We start from the raw sequence: 18,763 nt of genomic DNA, 5'->3' as shown, positions 1-18,763 counted from the left end.
GTAGCATGTGCAGTTCTGAGTGTTTGTGTGGAGTTCCTACTGCAGGTTGCCAGACCTTAGTTTAAGCCCACTTCAAAAACATAATTCCTTCAGACGGGCAGGTAGTTTGCCAGCAGTTCTCCTCTCCATCCTGCCTTGGACTTTCCGTGAGAAGAAAAATCTCACAGTAATCAAGGTTTTCTTTGCAGACTTTTTCTGTACAATTGAAGCTGTATAAATACGAGCTTACAAGAAATCTGCGTACAAGCTCAAAGTAAATCAGATTCAGATAAGCATTTAGCTACATAGACCTGGGCAGTAAGAGGAGGTAGAGAAATCGACAAATATTCTTTGACTATTTATACAGACTATTTTCCATGCAAAATTAGTGAGGTGCATTCTTTAAGCTATTAGCATGAAAAACATGCAGCTTTGTGGCTCAAGTTTGAATATGCATCTCTGTGCACCATGTCATCTAACTCAGGGGTTTTTTGAGATATATTTAACACATTAGTACCTTAAAAAGCAAGAATGGAAAGAAAAAACAAACACCACAGATTCTGTCTGTGAGGTCACCTATATCTGAAAAGATAACAATGCTGAAGATATTGGCAAGTCAGCAACAAAACCTGGACTAATAATAGCAGTGTCAGTGTAGGACTGGCAAACAAAAGAAAGGCATGCTCTCCTGCAGCAGCCTCACTAGTTCAGAGACAAAGAGTAAGCTGGAAAAAGGCTCGATGTATAAAAATCAACACCCTAGGGAGGTGGCATGCTGCCCCCTGCCTCCCCCAGGCTTCACCACAGGCACGCAGGGATTTTATTTATACTTCTTAGTTTTATTTACACTTCTTAGTTTTATTTACACTAGTATGCTGATAGTTCAAGCCTGAAAAAGTGTGGGTTCTGTACACTGGCAATTAAGAGCCAAGCCCATGGTACCCCGGCCATCACACTGACAATAGCTCACGGGCATTGGCCACAGCTTTTTCCACAGACGACCAGAATGCCTTGCTTGCTCCTACCCATAGTTCACCCACAGCCACAAACTCTCTGCATTTAAAGTATAATTGTTTGGGTTAACAGGACTTAGTGGCTACTAACAGAAAAACGTTTCAAAAGGTCCATCTAAATAACCTTCAGAGATCAGTCCTTCCTCAGCTGTAATTATATCTGCCCGAGATTTCTCTCCCTCCTTCATCAGAGTCCATCAGTTCCTTATTGCTCTTACCTTCGTGTACTCATGATACTCTGTAAAGGACATCAACCAGTTATTCTCGTTAAGAATTTATTGCAAAAATAAAAAGCATGGAAGAAAACCAAAACCCACAGGACAGGCACAGCTAGAAACCACAATGATAGTGCTTCCTCACCTCCCCATAATGAACTACAACCCTTTCTACTCCCTTCAGCTATCTTCTTCCCATGCAGACAGTAGATAGAATCAGTCTCCAAGAAAGAAATAACTTTGAAGCTAGCCCTGCTCTGAGCAGGGGGCTGGACTAGACTTCCAGAGGTCCCTTCCAGCCAAAATCATTCTATGACTCTACTTATGAATAAGTATCTGATGAAAACCAAGGGCACAGTGCTTTTTAAGAGTTTGCTTCAAGAATAGCTGCCAGTGGAAAAGACAGAATTGGGGAGTAAAACAAAAAAAACCCACCAAACACACCACAATAAGCTTCAGGACAGACATGCTAAGGCTTCTGAACACTGAGTAACTTTCTAGTAGTGGTACTATGTTTAAAACCCGCTCATTTAAAAGTGTTATCAATTAAAGCTGGCATTAAGAGGCAAGTTGACTTCCTAGGCAAGCACTCTCTTCAGCAGCAAAATGGAATGTGGTTGTGATCAATTAAAACAGTTTGTCTTCTACACTGGCACCTTCTTTTAAAGTAGATTTTTACGCATCTATAATGCTTCAGATTCACTCCAAGTAATCGCTCTTCTCAGCCAAGACCAGCATTCATAGTCTCAGCTCAAGCCGCAGACACACTCAGACACGCCCTGTATTGCTGAAAGTTCATCTGTAATGAAGCTATTGCAAAATGTTAGCATCACGTACTATTAAACAATCAAAGTTACTAATGTTGGATGGATGCCTTCAGGAGGTCAGCCCCAGAGAAAGTCCTACAAGGCTTGAGGGCTTGAAACAACAATTTTCCATGCTGATGATGAAAGGAAGCCAAATTGTAACACATTTAATTGCTCAGCCCTGTCTCTTCCAAAGCTGGTCATCTTTTCCACAGTGAAGACATCTCAGATTTAAGCAAGCCATCTGTCCACTTTTCCCACTACCTCATTTTGACTGACTGTACATCCACTTAGCCTCTTCTCCAACGACCCACGCTGTATGCAAGCTAGACACATAAGAAGAGGCTTCCCCTTGCAACCACAGGAAGAACTTTGACAAACAAACATACTGAGAAGAATCACTTCAGCACTTGAAGAAACTACCACATAAGCTAGGTATTTGAAGTCTATGGATCTTTCCTTTCCCTGTCACAAGTTATTGCAACACACTGTTTTAAAAATCCCTATCTAGGACAAAACGCGGGTGAGGAACAATCCCCATAAATGGCAATGCATCTTCCTAACCCATGAGACCTCCACTAACACTGACAACTGTTATTAAAAGGTCTTTGTCATCACCATTGACAGTTAACTTTAAAACAGACTTTAAAAACTTTAAAACTTAGACAGCTGTCAGGGATGACCGAGGTGGGGTTTATCCAAGAGGGCAGGAAGGACGGAGGGACTCCGTGACCTATATGAATCTTTCTGGGACTTTGTCAGAAATTTCTTTTTTATGACCTAAAATAATGGGGACTTAATTCCAGCTTATAGACCTTGAAGGCAGCAAGGAGCTGAGTTGGTACACTCTTTCAGCCCAGCTCCGTGGAAAGACCCTAGCTCCACTTCACCAGCACAACCCTGCACCCAGGGTAATAAATCCAGCCTCCTGACAGAGCCAATAGTTCGGCCTTAGCATCACGCTGGCAGAGCCATCCTGCTTCCACTCCCAAAGGCTTCCAGAGCAACCTTCCCCTTTATAATATGTGCATCATGCAATCCCCTTTTTTAAAATAAATTTAAAAAATTACCAAATTAATTTACATTACTACTGCAGTTCTTTAACGATTTTAAGGGGCAACATAGGTGCAAGAAAACAGACAGGAACAGCATTGTTTCTCACATCACCGAACCAGCAGTTATGATCACAGTAGTTTTATATAAAACTTCGACGTAAATACAAACTTTAGCTGACCTACATTTTTCCAGCATGAAAAAGGCATTTTGATCAATAATTCTGAACGTATACAATTAGTTACACTGAATGCATGATTTATATAATGCCACCTACCTGCAGCTGCAAAGCACAAAATCATCAAAGCAAACACTGAAGTCACACAACTTGAAGACATTTTTGCAAACACTGTATCTTCTCAAATCACCTCTCTTCGTTGCTCTTCATGTAGGTTTACTTCCTTTGAAATTTGTGGTATGTTTTGAAATCAAATCTTCCAGACTTAATTGCCTACAAAAAGAAGTAAAAATACATTTTAATACAAATATAACTTACAGAAATGTTACTAGAAATTTAAAGTTATCTCTCTTGTAACAAGAGAAAATTCTTTCTTAAAGAACTACTAGAATAGTGCATGTTATACTGCCAGATACCCTAGGTACTGATAGCTTAGTACTCTCCCCCCCATATTTCAGCACTTCTTTGCAGCTGTTGCTCTTTCATATCATACATTGCGCAAGTTGTGATCTACTTGGAAGTGAAATCCCAGAGTCCTTTCCGTCAACTAATACTGAAGTCCGCCAACAGTACTCATAGCCTCAGACATGTTTATTTTAAGTATTCAGACTTTCTCAGGGACATATAAACATTTGTTTGTTTATTTATCTGCTGCTACCTTTATTATACCATGGAGAAATGTTTCATGTGCTCTATCTGGTTTACATGTAACACGATAAATTTAACTCATCATTTCTCAGTGTCACAAATTCTGAAAACTTTTTAAGGCCACTTGATGCTAAACGTAACGCTGTTCAGAATCTTTAAAGAGATTTCAAGACATGATATACCAGGTCAGTAGAAAAACTTAAGTGTGCTATACAAATAAATGATGATACAGCTGATGCCTGCAGGCATTAAAAACATTGAAAATTCTGACCCCAGAATACACACTGCAGATTTGAGGGGAAACACTTACTAGATGCACAATATTCTCTTCCACTTTTTTTTTAAAAATCTATTCTCAGTATGTAGCTGTCTAGAACAAGACGACAGACCAAGCAGGTAAGGAATTACAACACTGGTATTGTATTCAAGCAAATAAAAATCTTACATCACTATCAGCCTTCAGGAGCAGAAGATGACAGATGGTGCCTCAGCAACCACTAACACTCACCACAAAGCAATGCAAGCAATTACAACCAACTATCATAGGGCTAAGAGATAGCAAAAAGCTGAGTCAGGACCAAAATCTGAAGCATGACAACATGAATACCATTTAAAAGGTTCTTGCTGACATTAAAATGGAATGAAGTACAAAGCCAGACAAAGGGCTAGGCTCCGTTATACACATTGTGTGCCACGCCGTGCAGGATCAAAAGTCTGCACAAGGAAAACCTGCACCTGGACCAGCACTTCAAGATACCTGCTGACAGCACTCCAACTGCTACAAGGAAAACACCAGAAACTCCTTTGCAGAATCTTTCCACGGGTTATTCGGCAGAGATAGCAGTGCTCTGTGCTGAGAGAGCTGCAGCTACCCACCAAGAAAGGACTGTCGGTGCCCAAGGCCAGAACTACGGCCTCCAACAGGTCCTCCACTCTGCACCCAGCTCCTAGCACCTCGGACTAGTCTCAGCGATGCCCCAGATTCCACCTGTGTGGGAGGAGAGCCCAGGAGCGGCTCTGCAGGCTGCTGGGAGCACCCAGACACCGTGCTTCTGCGGGACAGAAACGTATGGGGCAAGGGAGGAGCTGCATGTCTACCACAACATTGTGTTTCATGCAGTTCATTTCAAGCTCGGCGTCCTTATAAGAAGCACATTTGCTTTTGACAATAATTTAGGTAGAAATTCTGTAACTGGTTCTCTCTCCTGTGTACCTCCTCACCACCTCCCTTCCAACGGCTTAGAAACATTGTCAGACAACGGCAGTGAGTCAAAGAAAACCCTAGAGAAATAGTAACTCTAGCAAAGCTACATGGTAATCTTCATCTTCCACCTACTGGCGCTCAATCTGGGGAAAAGGAGTTTGCTCTTGACTCTGAAGAGGCACGCTTATCGCTTTGCACAGTGTAAACAAGATCTGAGTGTCAAAGTTATCTATGATTAATATATGATTAGACATCCCAAACTGGAGATTCTTTTCCATCATAATTAAATTATATGAGACTGTCACTATCTGTGAAAATGCTTCGTGATACTAACCTAAAACCTTGACCTCAAAAAGTAAGCATCATGCTTAAAATAGCCTTAGCCGCATAAAAAACCCAAACTGCATCTTTGTTGTCTTCCATGCACTGCCCTTTTTAAAATTGACTGTGAATTTAGGAATAGATATTAATCTAAGAGAAAAAAATGTTTTGAGAAATAAGCAAATACCTACTTATACATCATTCATGTAACACCACCAGTTCTGTGCAATTTTGCTTATTCCATCTTAAAACATATCACTATTACCGAGGTTGAACATTTCATCATTTACAGGTTCTCCGGCACAAACTATTCTTTCCGCTGTTTGCTGGGATCAATACATTTAAAAAAAAAGTTAAGTGAGACTACAACACTATTACACAATGTGACTGAAGTAACAACACACTGCATTGAATTTGTATCATCATAGCAAGACAAACACCACCTTCATAAAGCAGCAATAGCCCACCCTAAAATCCCAAACAAGCATGATTTACCTGAAGATTTTTTCCACGACATTTTGTAGAAGATGGGTTCATCTTCAAGAAAAAAAGAGTTCTGGAGAAGGATGAACACATGCACACAAAGTGAATGCTAGAGAGAGCTCAAAACAGGAAACCTCAAAAAATGATGGCTTCCTTGGGCAATTTACAAGACTTGTAAAAATTATTCATCCTGAACCTACTGGAAGCTTTCAATGAGTTCCTAGATATCTCTCATATCTGCCCCTGGAGTGTAACGTTATATAGCTAAACCCTCATATCCATGAGGGATACTGAACTTTGTGGTAAATTAAGGCCAAACTTTATTAAACAGAAGTAATAAATTGCTGACAAGAGTGTTGGACAATCCTTTAACACAGGAGCTTTTGAACATCAAATTCCAAATCAAACAGGTTTAATGCCAAAATGGCAAGCCATAAGGAATGTATGACAGATATTGAACATCATTTGGGAAGTCAAAGCTGGAATCATTTGTTGCTATTTCTCTAGATGAAAAGACACCTAGATCTACTCGGTGAGAATATTTGGTTGCTAACTCAATTTTTAAATGCTGCCATAAAGAAAATGATCAAATACAGCAAATAATGAGGTTTTTGGCAAGTGTTAGCTACAAAATCATCATTATGTCCTGCAAGATGTCATATGTGCAAACAGGCAATGAATAAGCATTCTGAAACTCAAGTTATTGATGTATAACCATTTCATCAATAACAAAAAACAAAAGAGAAATCAGAAAAAGAGCAACTACAGGACATACACTCACTCACATACTAAATAGAAAAAACACGAGATATTACTTAGATCACTCTTCCATCAGCACAAATCTCTCATTCTTCAGTGACATTTTTACAAGACACACAGTTGTGTGGACATAGGGAGCACAGGGAAAGAACTGGAGATAAAGCAATGCTGCTGAAAGTAGCTGAGCATCCCATTCTGTGTCTACCACCTAAGTATGTTAAAAGGCCAAGTTTCAATTTGACTTTGATTTGGGAAGGATGATTTAAAAGGGAGAAAGAATACATACACATTTCTAGCTGTACGTAAAAACGAAAGAGCACATTGATTCCTATGGCAACCCACTGACCAATAACATTTACAAGGTTTAACTCGGAGCAGGCAGTATACGATCAGAAAGCCCAAGATTTCTACTCTGATTCTGCCAGCTCAGGAAGGGTGAATAATGGAGACTTCAATGAAAATGAAGAAGAGGTTTCTAAAGAAAGGAGTCACTTGCTTGAAGATACACATTCACAAACTTAAACAGGAGGGCAAATTTCAAAGCTTGAAAGACTGTGAGAAGGTGACAAACTAACAGTGAGTTTCATCAATTTAGGATGGATGATATCCAATCTGCCAGCTACACAGCAGCAATTCAAGTCAAAAAGCACAGACGAAACCGCTACTAGTAATTCTTTGAAGAATAAACCTACTAAGCAGGCAATTTGTCAGTATTTTGGAAAACCTGATCATCCTTGTCTGTGACGGAAGTCAGCTATGAAGCTGCTATTATCTGACCATCTGACAGTACCAAAGAAAAACGAATAAGAAAATAGGTGAGAAAAATTCAGCTGTGGTGCAAAACATGCCACATTTTGCTTCAGTGTGAAACTTGCTGTCACTAGAAGAATACATGAAACCTGCAAACCAGGAAAAGCTGAGACTCTCCACCGAATAGGGAAACATTTCCTTTGAAATAAGAGAAGAAAGCTGTGCAAAGGGATCAGGAACCTAAACTATTTATCCAAGAAGTAAACACAACTGCTAGTCAATTTGAGATTCAAAAGAAATTTCCGAGAGAATAATCTTTTCCTTTGGGGTATATCTGGGTAGCTATTTTTGTATAACTGAGGCCACAAAAGGGCATATTAAAAGTGTAACCAAAAAATCCCAACGAGGAAGAGAAGATGACATGAGAGCTTCAGGTTTACTAATCATACTGTTTTCATGCCAAAGCGTTATACTACTACAAGCTTCAAGAAAGGCTGGCAGAAGAGGGCATCTGCAGCCAGAGCCACTGAAGACTCCAAGAGACACAGTTTGCTGGGGTCATTTTCACCGGAGCTTGCAGTCGTCAAGGCCACTAGTCCTGATAAAAGTGAGAAATATAATTTCGCAGGTGCAGTCAGGAATGAGTGCTACTGGGAACATCAGGAAGAATCTTAGTACTACTATGTTTTATTAGGTTTGAAAGAAGACTGGAGGAGTGGAAGGGGGGAAACATATTTTGAAGTACATGAGGATGAGAGAAAGAAGCATGAAGTTTTAACTTGGTCTAAAGTAGGAGCCTCTAATGTCCATGAGAATTTTAATGCATAAAGCTTGACTAGAAACCAGTGAAAAATATGATGCTTTTGGAGGACGCCGGAACCCACTGACTGGCCTGTGAGCATGGCTGGCCACAGAAGGACGGATCTCATTGCTACTCTAAGCTAGAGGACAACAAACGCTCCTTAACTCAATGGTATATAAAAGAATCTGACTTTGTTAGAGCCGGCAGCAGTAAGCACAAAACACAAATCGCTTCAGTACACTGCTGTTATCTCTCTACCTTTCGTTAACCAAAATATTTTTTTCTTTGTAAAAATCTGCTACTCATCTTCCTCAGAATTCCAGTCTTTTGTTGATTTTTTTAAAGCTATCCTTTGAACTAAAAAAGTCACCTTTTATACTTCAATATGACTAAAAAATTCAGAAGTTAGCAGCATGCTGCTTACTCTTAAAAAAATACCTTTCCACTAAGGATTTTCCAGCCCTCGCTGACAGGAGCTACCAGGACATAAGGATCTGTGGTCTATGGATGGCTTGCTACTAAGAAATCACATTCTGCGCTGTTCTGCCACTAGCAGAAAGGTATCCATCCTCATGCCTCCTTACTGCTCTCCAAAAAGGTGACAGGGCTCTGCCCTAAAGTGTTTGAAGAACTACAAATGAAAATTACCAAGTAAACCCTAGGATTAAGATCTGTCTTCAGAACATTTGAGCACCTTTCTACTCAACCCGTTTCTGTACTTCCAGCAAAGTGCCTATTACATATTACTCTTCTTGAGATCAGTGGTCTCCTTAGCTTAAACTTTTACCCACTGTTCTTCTGGTAAAGTTATTTTTGCCTATTTTTCCAAAGCTTCTCTGCATAGTCCAACCTAGCAATATATATGCCTGCAGGTGGCCTCAGCCACAGATTTGGGGGTGTTTCTGTTTCCTATTAAAGGCTTCTACAGCACAGGAGTTTGTCACATTTATTGCTGAATTGGGTTCTTACTGCTTTATTTTCTCCTTTTATTTCTGTTCCCTTAAGCCTTTTCCCCAATAGCCACCATCTGTTTCTTTAATCACCACCTACCTTTCCTATACAAGTTCTTCCCTTGCTTTAACTCTATCCTCCTCGTTGTCTAACCTTTTCCTTTACTGCCTGAAGAATAACTTCCACTTCCTCTCCTCCTTATCGACATGGACTCCGGTAATTCCCTCCTCTTTCCATGCATGGTGCCAGAGGTTGCACAGCTCTCTACAACACTGCTAACAAACACCCCTCTACTAAAATGAGCCAAAAATCTTCCTCCTCTAAGTCACATCACAAGTCCCACGGAAGTGAATGGGGATACTTGAGCGAAGCCAGCAGGATCTGTCCCTTTGTGTTGTTTTGCTATAGCAACATGAACCCAAGTTTCTAGGCCATCCAAGGCAGCCTTCACAGCCAAAGTGTTTTCACTTTTTGTTTGTTTGCTTTACGCATGGCAACCATTTAACTTATTTAACCAGTTTTTCTCCCATTTGTCCATGTTGGTTCCCTATGCGAATGCAATGGATACATGCATTCCACGCATAAGTAAAAAAGGCAATCATTTGTAATCAAGTACACCCAAGCTCAATACAATAGTTAAAAACAAAATCACAAATGGTTAACTACACAAGCAGTTCTATAAACTTAGAACAGTTTTTGAAGGAGTTTATTTATAACCCTACTCCTATTAAATGCACATTTTAGCAGATTTCTTTTTTATTAGATGACATTTATCCTCTGTCAATTCTGCACGATTTGCACGCGTACAGGTCAGAAAGCTGACTAATAGGGTTCGCAAATATTAATGTGGGATTGAAAATTTGTATGTGTTTCTTTTAATGCCTATGTCCAAGGCATATACATGAAGTTCCACCATTCGAAACTCAAAACAGTAACTTATTCATAAACTATTAAGGGGACAGATTCTGTTTTAGAAACAACAAAGCGGTTTCGTTTTCAGGGAATATAGGAATAGTAATAAAACTAAAAATCCTGTCATATCAAAAGCCTAGGGAAAAAGTAACTCTGATGTCCTGCAGTTCACATGCTGCTGTGCTTGTAATGGGACATTTCAACAAGTCACAGTTAAAGGCTATGGGAACTGGACAAGTGCCAAGGGAAGATGTTTTATGCCATTTAGCAATTGTGCCCCTCTATTCCATGTGACTTTTCTTTTAACATTTTGGGGGTTTTTTTATCAATGTATTACAACGTGGCCTGCCAAACTACAGGAAGCCACAAAATATACACAAGCGAGTCCATAAAAGATGTGAAACCAGTCCACCTTTTTAGTAACAGCTTACTGATGTTGGTTTTGTTACCTGGTATGTATTTTGCCCACAGCTGGCATGAAGCTCTGGCTTGAATGTAGGTGTCTATTCTCAGTATCATTTCATAACCAAATTTTCCTTGAGCTTCCCAACATTTTTTTTTAATCACCTAACTTGAATTGCTGAGTTTAGATCAGAAAAATAAAGTCATAACACCAGACACTGTGGAAGTTTCAGCTGAATAATCATTGCACAATATAGCATGAAAGTAAAAGACAGTTTACACAGGATAAAAATCATTCTGTTGTGTGTTCCCAGGACTTCACTTCCCCCAGATGCAGGGAGACTTGCAGCTGAATCTTTATAGGCTGAGGGGCAAGGTTTTGCTTACCAAGTGTAAACAGGAGAATAGCCTCTTACAGGATCAGGATGTAGGAGGGTTTCAATAGGTGGAAGGGAAGGAAGTGCCTTCAGGAGTCTTTGAGTGGAAGGAGTACACAAGACAGTTCCATGAGAAGGAGACTGGAACAGATTCCTTTTCAACAACAGCAGGAATTCCTAGAGGTTTCTGAATCTCTACAGAAGGGAGCGCACATGGCACCATAGACAGAGTTTAACGAAACCAAGACCCTACGCGTAACTTGAGTACCGAATCAGAACTTTTCTAGTTTAACATAGAGCCCTTGAGAACATCCTACATCAGAGCATCTTGAAAGCAGGCGGAGAAAACCAGATGCTGGGATTCTGTACAGTTCTTATACTGTAACGGCTTGAGCAATCTGCAATCCAGTACAAGCTTCAGATGTATTTTCTGTGCAATTCGCAGTTAGCCTATTCTTTCACAAGCAAAAAAAGTCATAACAAGACCTTGACGTGGCCACAGCAGTCCCCCCATAAACCTACCTAGAAAGACAACACTACTTTAGGCAGTTCTGCTTCCATCTTCTAGTCAGAAGATGGATGAAAAATCTCACTGCTCTTATCAGGGAATACCAGTGGCACAACTATATGTCATCTTCCTGATGATCATTTAGCAGAGGCTTCTAGAAATGTACATAAAGATTGGGTTAAAGTTTTCATGGCAGCCTAAGAAATCTATGAGTCTCAAATCTACATTTAAATAAAACTCAGGTTTCCAATGAACTCAACCAGTAATACCTCACCACAACTAACAGGAATCAGGCTCATGTTTTTAAATGGGATTTGCTGCTTCTGAAAAGTTTACCCTGAAACAAAAACATTTCTAGTGCATAGGAATCTTAAGGCTGAACAAGATCATAAGTTGCATGAAACAAATTTCTACAACCTTTCCTCCTCATAGTTAAATTTCTTTGGCCTAATTACTTTTTTTTTTAAAATGGTTTCTAATTGGAAACAGAATAGGTTTCCTGGCACTGCACTATCTTACTCTTCACAAACACAGCAGCAGCCAACAACCTCACACAAATTTCATTTATCTTAAGTTTTACTTGGCTCCGTTTCTAATTGCACACCTAAACTAAACAGATAACAGCTCTAATGTACCTATCAAGACAGATATAACACTCGGGAAGGCATCTCCTTGTGGACAAGGAGCCACAGCAGGATAGAAACTTACCAACAATGCAGCAAGGCTTCTTCCACTTTTCAGCAAATTATTCTGTCAATGAATGCTTGATGCTGTTATTTTTTCAAGACTAACCTGCAAAACCTTAGAACCGCATCTAGAAATATTCTAGGTGAAACCTTCCTACCAGGAAAAAAGGTAAACCAATCTCTGTTGGATTTAAAATCTTGAAACTACCTCTATACATCTAGAAAACTGGTTTTGAAACTATGGCCTACAAATACCCAAAATTCTCTGGGTTAGTTGTGAGAAACCCACAAGGGGTAATAATGAAAAGCAAGACTATGGCATTAAGCATAAATTTGTTATATAAGGATGCAATCCTCTTTGGGGAAGAAAAAAAGAAAAAAAATGGTCAGCAAATTGAACAGGATTGAAAACCAGTGTTTCCCATTACAGGGAAATTGGACAAGGCAACACAAATCAGCCCTCCCCACTGCCACTGGCCATAAGATACTACAAGATGTAAACTAACAGGTTAAAATATTAACTACTGGGTACTTTAAAGTTAGCTGCATGCATATCAAAACCACATTTTGGGGAAAAAAGCAGCAGGTACTGAATTTCGCTGTCTAGAATAAGGCATACTCTAGAAAGCAGGTAGATTAATAGATTATTTCTTCAGGCTGCTAAACAAGAATACAAGATAAACACGTTTATCAAAAGCTAGCTGTTAAGCCACTAAATTTTCAGATGCACATCTGTAAGATAGGAAACTTCTCCCACACAAATAGGGAAGATCTTAAAGTGCCACACAGTTAATAGAATGAGTCAGAAGGAGCTTCCCTTTGTGTAGGAGTAATCTACCCTCTCCCCAGTTGTCTGCCAAATAACCAGTGTAATTTAATTTGTGAGGCAGAGAAGCATGTTCAGGTAAGCACTGTGATGAGGATTTGTTTCAATCAAGGTACGCATCGCTGGCATGTTCCACTCAGAATGTAGATATACTCCCATATAATTTTTACCATATAGAATTTCCTGCCTTTCATTATTTTATATTAAATGTATATGTGAAGACTGTAAAAAGCTTTGAACACAAGTTTAGGGAGATGGAAGGCCACAATAAATTCCTATATTCATATAAATAATTTGTGCATCTTGTATGCCAGACAGAAATCACTGCACCTCACCACTGGAGTGAGCCAAATCACTGGATCTGCGAGTATTCAGAAACACTGGTCATTTTAAACCCTGGAGGGGGGAACTAATCCATCACAGAACACAAGCTGAACATACTGGAGGAGTGACTTGGTCCATTAACATAATGGCCTATATTAAAAGGCCCATCTTTTCAAATACCGCAAGAGCTAACAAGCCAGAATTTTGTTTCACTCAAATCATTGTCCAAAACAAAGCATTGCAGTTCTCAATCCCATTGTGTCAAATGCAGCTATAGTCTAATAAATTACTTCTATAAATCTAAGACAAAAGAGGACATATCAGTCTTCAATCCATCCCCCGCTTCTTGGCAAAGACATACAGGTATTCAGCAAATCTATACTATACAGTAAGCTCACTGGATACGTCGGGATTTTTTCATTGTCCCTGACTCACACAATGAACCTACACTGATTTCTAACAGAAAATGCCTATGCTTACAAAGGAAATCAGAGTGTAAGTGAATTGCCTTTCTTTTGGGGAGTCATTAATGATACCTTATGTATCACAGCCCCTATTGCCTTCTGGGCAGAAAAGCAACCTATACATGTTAGCTCTATAATTAACCTGTTTCAGATCCATGACCTCTAGATAAGCTATTCTCCTGCAATCTAAACAGGCCTCTTGCAAGGTCACAACTAAACTTTTTTATAAAAGGGGCCCTTTTCAGCTGACTTCAAAATCTTGCAACACATTGTAACAGGAAAAAAAAATCTGAACTTGGCCAACTAGCATATTGAAATTAGACACACTATTAAAGAGAAGTGCTAAATATAATGGAATTAAATTTAACAATAAACAGATATAGCTCATTTTAAAGTACTATTCATAGAATGAATATGAAATAATGGCTTTCACATTTTCCTCAATAAATTATTTCTTTATAAATACATCAAAAACATGCTAGTTTTCCCAGACAATTACTTGTAGGCAGCACAATTCAACAACATAACACTTACAATGCAATATATAAAATATTCTCTGCAGAATTTGATAAATCTGACTATTTAGATACTCAAGGTCATAAAGGATGTTCTTTTTTAAAAAAAAAAAAAACAAAAACCCTCTTTTGCCAGAGTGGAAATAAAAAATATGGGATATATACTAAGTAGCAGGTCCAAAGTCCCTCTTTCAGTGGTTTCCAGAGATGTGTAAATCTGTTTCATTTTGGCTAGCATAGAGTTAATTGTTGCTGTAATAGCGCAAGAAACACTGCTCCATTGGATGACTGCCAGCACAAAAATGTGAATCCACAGTTATGGATAAAGCAATTCCAACTGCACTACTTTTCTAGTACGTTTTTATGGCAAAACATGCTTCTATTCATGAAGTGGCTAGAAACCAGCATACCGCTGTTAATCACCACAAATATTACTGCTATAGAAGTAATGCCTATTTATAATACACAAATATTTTGTGGAACTAGATCAAAAGTAATGTGATTGCAAAGATATCTGCAATTTGTATCCCACAGAGTATTTTCTGAGATCTACATAAATCGCCCAAGACTTGGTAATTCATGTCTTACATGTTAACAGAATATTATTGGAGATATCAAACAAAATAATTGTAAGACAAGTTAGGTAAAGTTTTAGTGCTATTTTCAAATAACATTAAAACAGAAATCTCACTTTGACTTTACAAACTACATACTTCAGCATCTCAGAGAACCGTATGGGGAGAAAGTTTTGTGATTCCACAAAAGTGATGGAAGAGGAAGATCGTCAATGGAACTTAATGTGCATCTTTTTGTACCTTCGGTATCTGGCAACATCAGATAACGCTCTTAGAGAAGAACACGTGGCCACTGGAATATGCATATACCTGGTCACTGAAACAATGGGAAGAAGATTCATATTCATTTAATACCTCAGTATGCAGTCAGTGCCACTCCACAACCAGAGTTTATGTCTCTTCCTTTAAACCTGACCTGAGACTGTTAATTTCAATTGAACTATGTTTTGTCTCCACTTGCTGTAAGACCTAAGCCAGTAGAATATACAATTCTTATCACTCACAAGTAGCAAATTGGCTACAACATGGCCAATGCTCCCAAGCACATTTTTACCGCACCATCATTGAAAGACAGCTTAACCCCAAGTATAAGCAGCACAATATCTCACATCTGCTGCAGGGTAAGAGCCCGTTCCCTGGCTCTTACTGGGGAATAGCTGACATGCTGCAAATTCCCATTCTTCACTTCGCATTCAGCAATCTGTTTGTATACCCATACCATAAGTGTTTGCCATTCGGCTGCATCAGACTTCACAGACTAGAAAGCAATATGGATCAACGCAAGTCATCCAGATAACCTCCTTTGGCAAGAGCTTTACACTCAGTATTCCTGGCACAAAAGATGTAATCAATTGTTACACCAATACAAACCAAAAAGAAAAATCATTATTGATCTGTGGTGGGAGTGTCGGTTGACCTTTACAAAAATAAGCTCTAATGACTTCTTAAAACCTAAGAGAATATCTAAAAATATTCTCTCTTATGGAAACCCTAAATACTAGGAATAGTTTCTTGTGAGAATGCAACTTTTTTGCAACTCAACTTTAGCTCTCAAGATTTCTATATACAATCATAAGTGTGATACAGTACTAGTTTTACTGTGAAAATATTTTGTCTAGCTCATTATCTAAAACTTTACAGGATTACTCAAAATATCATATCTTGAGTTTAATTAATTTACCTCAAACACCTTCAAAGAGAAATTTCACTTAAATAAACCTCTGATGTTTTTTCAAGTTCCGTTCTAGCTAATATGACAAAAATTCCATTCAGAAGAGTGAGACACATGCCTGCTAGAACAAACTAATAAACAAGCATTCAAAAATAACATGTTTATTCCCATGTACGGTTGTGGGGTTTTTTCAAGTAAACTGACAATCATCTTCTAAAGAAATACTATCAAAAGTATAGACCCAAAGTCTTAACAAATTGCAACCGTGGTAGGAAAAGAGACTTCATAGACAGAAAGTTTTGTGTTCCCCCTGCTGGTTTAGCAATTAACTTCAAACGACTGTTCCTAGAGGTAGGCATCAAGATGCTGGGGTATTAAAAGATGTTTTGCATGCCAGAGAACAAAGACTGGAACTTACTTTTTAAAAGAAATCACATCCATGGTAGCTATCATTTACATACTCTGACTAGGTGAGGCTCTGGACACACAAAACGTGCATCAGAACCAACGACCAAACAAGACGTCCCCAGAGAGAGAAAGTGTGGTCAAAGAGAAAAATTTGAAGTGTCACTTTAAACTTCACGAGATTGGACTACAGCAAACAATTGGGGGAAGCAAGTTTCAGAGTAAAGGACTCTTCACTGAAGGAAGCCAACAACCTGCTCCCCCTCCAACACCCGTCCCTCCCTTCCTCCCCCAGCTAGCTGGGAACGCCAAGCACCAGCTGCAGCGGTTGGTGTCGGCCCAGGTCTGCGTCCTAGTAAGAGCAGCTCCTCCTCAGCTAGAATTCAAGCCCTGTAACCTTGCATGGGTTAAACTGGAGCTCTTCAAACGAACAAGCATCTTTCATTAACTTTTTGCTAACGCTCTTGTTGGAAATACTTTGACAGGACACCTGTGCAGTGCTAAGTAAAACCCAGCCACTTAAGTTGTCCCTGGCATTCACGGTAAAAACGTGGACTGTAAGGGAAATAAAGTATTCCTAGCAAGAAGTGATAAACAAACAGATTTTGTCTTTGGAAGAAGTTGTATTTACACATGTAGTTTTAAAGCATTCTGTGTGTGAGAACTTGATAGCAACAGTGCTGCAGGTCGCTGTGAGCCGAACCTAATTGGTCCCACAATTAGAAAGCAGATGACCCTCCTACTTTGGGTTTTCTCCCCAGAGGGGGTCTAATATATCAGCCTATTTGGCCTCATTTAAAAATAAAAGTAAATAAATAGTTAGTTTGGTATAAATACAGACCCAACCAGGAAAATGTCTTTCTTAGAACAAAATGATGGCACTTGCTCATCCAAGTCTCTCTCTAATAGGTTACAAACCCTATCAGGAGGCTTCTGTTAAAACTGATCTGTAATGATGATCATATGTTTGAGAAGAAAAAAAATAAATGATGGCAATTAAATTATAACAGCTACAGCTTAATAGAACTGACGTAAGTAGATTTACAACTGGTTACATCCACAGTAAGTGGAAAAGGTGTAACCACACACGCAGCTATACCTGAACTCCTTTCTTTTGCAAAGGACAAGAAGTATCATCTCCCATACTGTTTGACTTCAATGACAATAACTTTGGAATTACAGGTGCATCTGAAACTGAGGAAAGTTGAAAGAGTTACTTAATTTACATCTAACTTTAATGGCATATTACTGTTATTGCTAGAAGTGTACTCAGAAGGCTGCAGCAAATTGACTCCAGTACATCCCCTGCAAAATATGCAACGGTAAATCCCACAGGTCAACAACTCCTCAGTGAAACCGTAATGAAGGGACACGATACTGGCCTTTGTGTTATTCTCACACACGCTGAACTTACACTCTGCTAGTACCCTACTAAGTTCCCAGCTGGCCTCATTAGGGTACAATGACCCCAATATGCACAGCGGCCTTAGCATCTGCCAAGGATTTCACTTGGCGCCCGTAACTCGCCCGGCGCGTACCAACCAGCCCCGCACAAGTGATTTGCTCTGGGACACCTGTAGCTTTTACTCACCAGAAGCCCCCTCACGGCTCTCCACTTAATTCTCACACAGCCCGCACGCTTGCCGGCCCGGCCCGGCGCTCCTCACCGCCCACGCGTGGACACTGCCCGTCCAACCCCCCCGCAGGTCCCGCACCCCTGAGCTTGGCAGCTCCGCGGAGACCCCCTCCCTCCGGGGACCCTCCCGCCGCGCCCAGCGCGGCCGCCCGGCGCCGCCCCCGCTCACCCCGCGCAGGGTGACATGTCGCGGAGCTCACATCCCGCGCCCGCCCCGACGGCCGCCGCATCCCTGCGGGGCGCCCGGCGTCTTCGCCCGGCCCGGGCCGCCCGCGATAGGGCGGGGGTCGCGGCCGCCGCACCCACCTGGCAGCAGGTCTGTCCACGGCGCGTCCCCCGGAGGCAGGCGCGCAGCAGCGCGGCTACGCCATGGGCACCGCGGCGCCGGCCGGGACGGGAAGGCACGGGACAGGACGGGAGGGCAGCCTCACCGAGGCCGCCCAGCACCGGCCACTACAGCCCGGCCCGCGGTGCGCGGGAGGAGGCGGCAGCGGCGCAGGAGGAGGCGCGCAGCCGCCCGCCCGGCCCCCAGCCCGCGAGTAACCCCATGGCGGGGCGGGGCAGCGCCGCGCGCGGGGCGGGGCGGGGCGGGCGGTGCCGCGCCGCCATTGGGCGCGGGGCGGGGACGATGCCGTGACGGCCGCCCGCACCCGCCTCCGGTCCTCGAGCCCGCCGCCAGGCAGCGCGCGGCCCGAGCGCCACGCGCGCCCCCATCCCGCACCTGAGCCGCCAGCCGCCCCGCGGGGGAGCGGGAACATCGGCCCGGTAAGGAACCGGACCGGCCGCCCCGAAACACCGCG

At 41.1% G+C, this 18,763-nt stretch overlaps 1 protein-coding gene across 2 annotated transcripts in view; it reads right to left on the bottom strand.

Moving 5' to 3' along the window:
- TGFBR3 (transforming growth factor beta receptor 3) overlaps nucleotides 1-18,511 on the bottom strand; it is a 121,621-nt gene extending 103,110 nt beyond the window's left edge. Inside the window, exons 1-2 of one of the 2 annotated variants that reach the window (XM_054833218.1) lie at nucleotides 18,270-18,511; nucleotides 3,344-3,517 (exon numbers count right to left, since the gene is read on the bottom strand). In XM_054833218.1, coding sequence (XP_054689193.1) covers nucleotides 3,344-3,404 — 61 coding nt within the window. In that variant the 5' untranslated portion in view covers nucleotides 3,405-3,517; nucleotides 18,270-18,511. Of the gene's footprint in view, nucleotides 1-3,343; nucleotides 3,518-17,426; nucleotides 17,511-18,269 lie in introns of those variants that run through there. The other variant, XM_054833217.1, reaches the window with a different exon arrangement.
- Between the last annotated feature and the right edge of the window lie 252 nt (nucleotides 18,512-18,763).

This window comes from Grus americana, chromosome 8 (assembly GCF_028858705.1).
Source record: "Grus americana isolate bGruAme1 chromosome 8, bGruAme1.mat, whole genome shotgun sequence".
In the NCBI taxonomy this organism is placed as follows: Eukaryota; Metazoa; Chordata; class Aves; order Gruiformes; family Gruidae; genus Grus; species Grus americana.
This window is presented reverse-complemented; position numbering and strand designations above follow the sequence as displayed.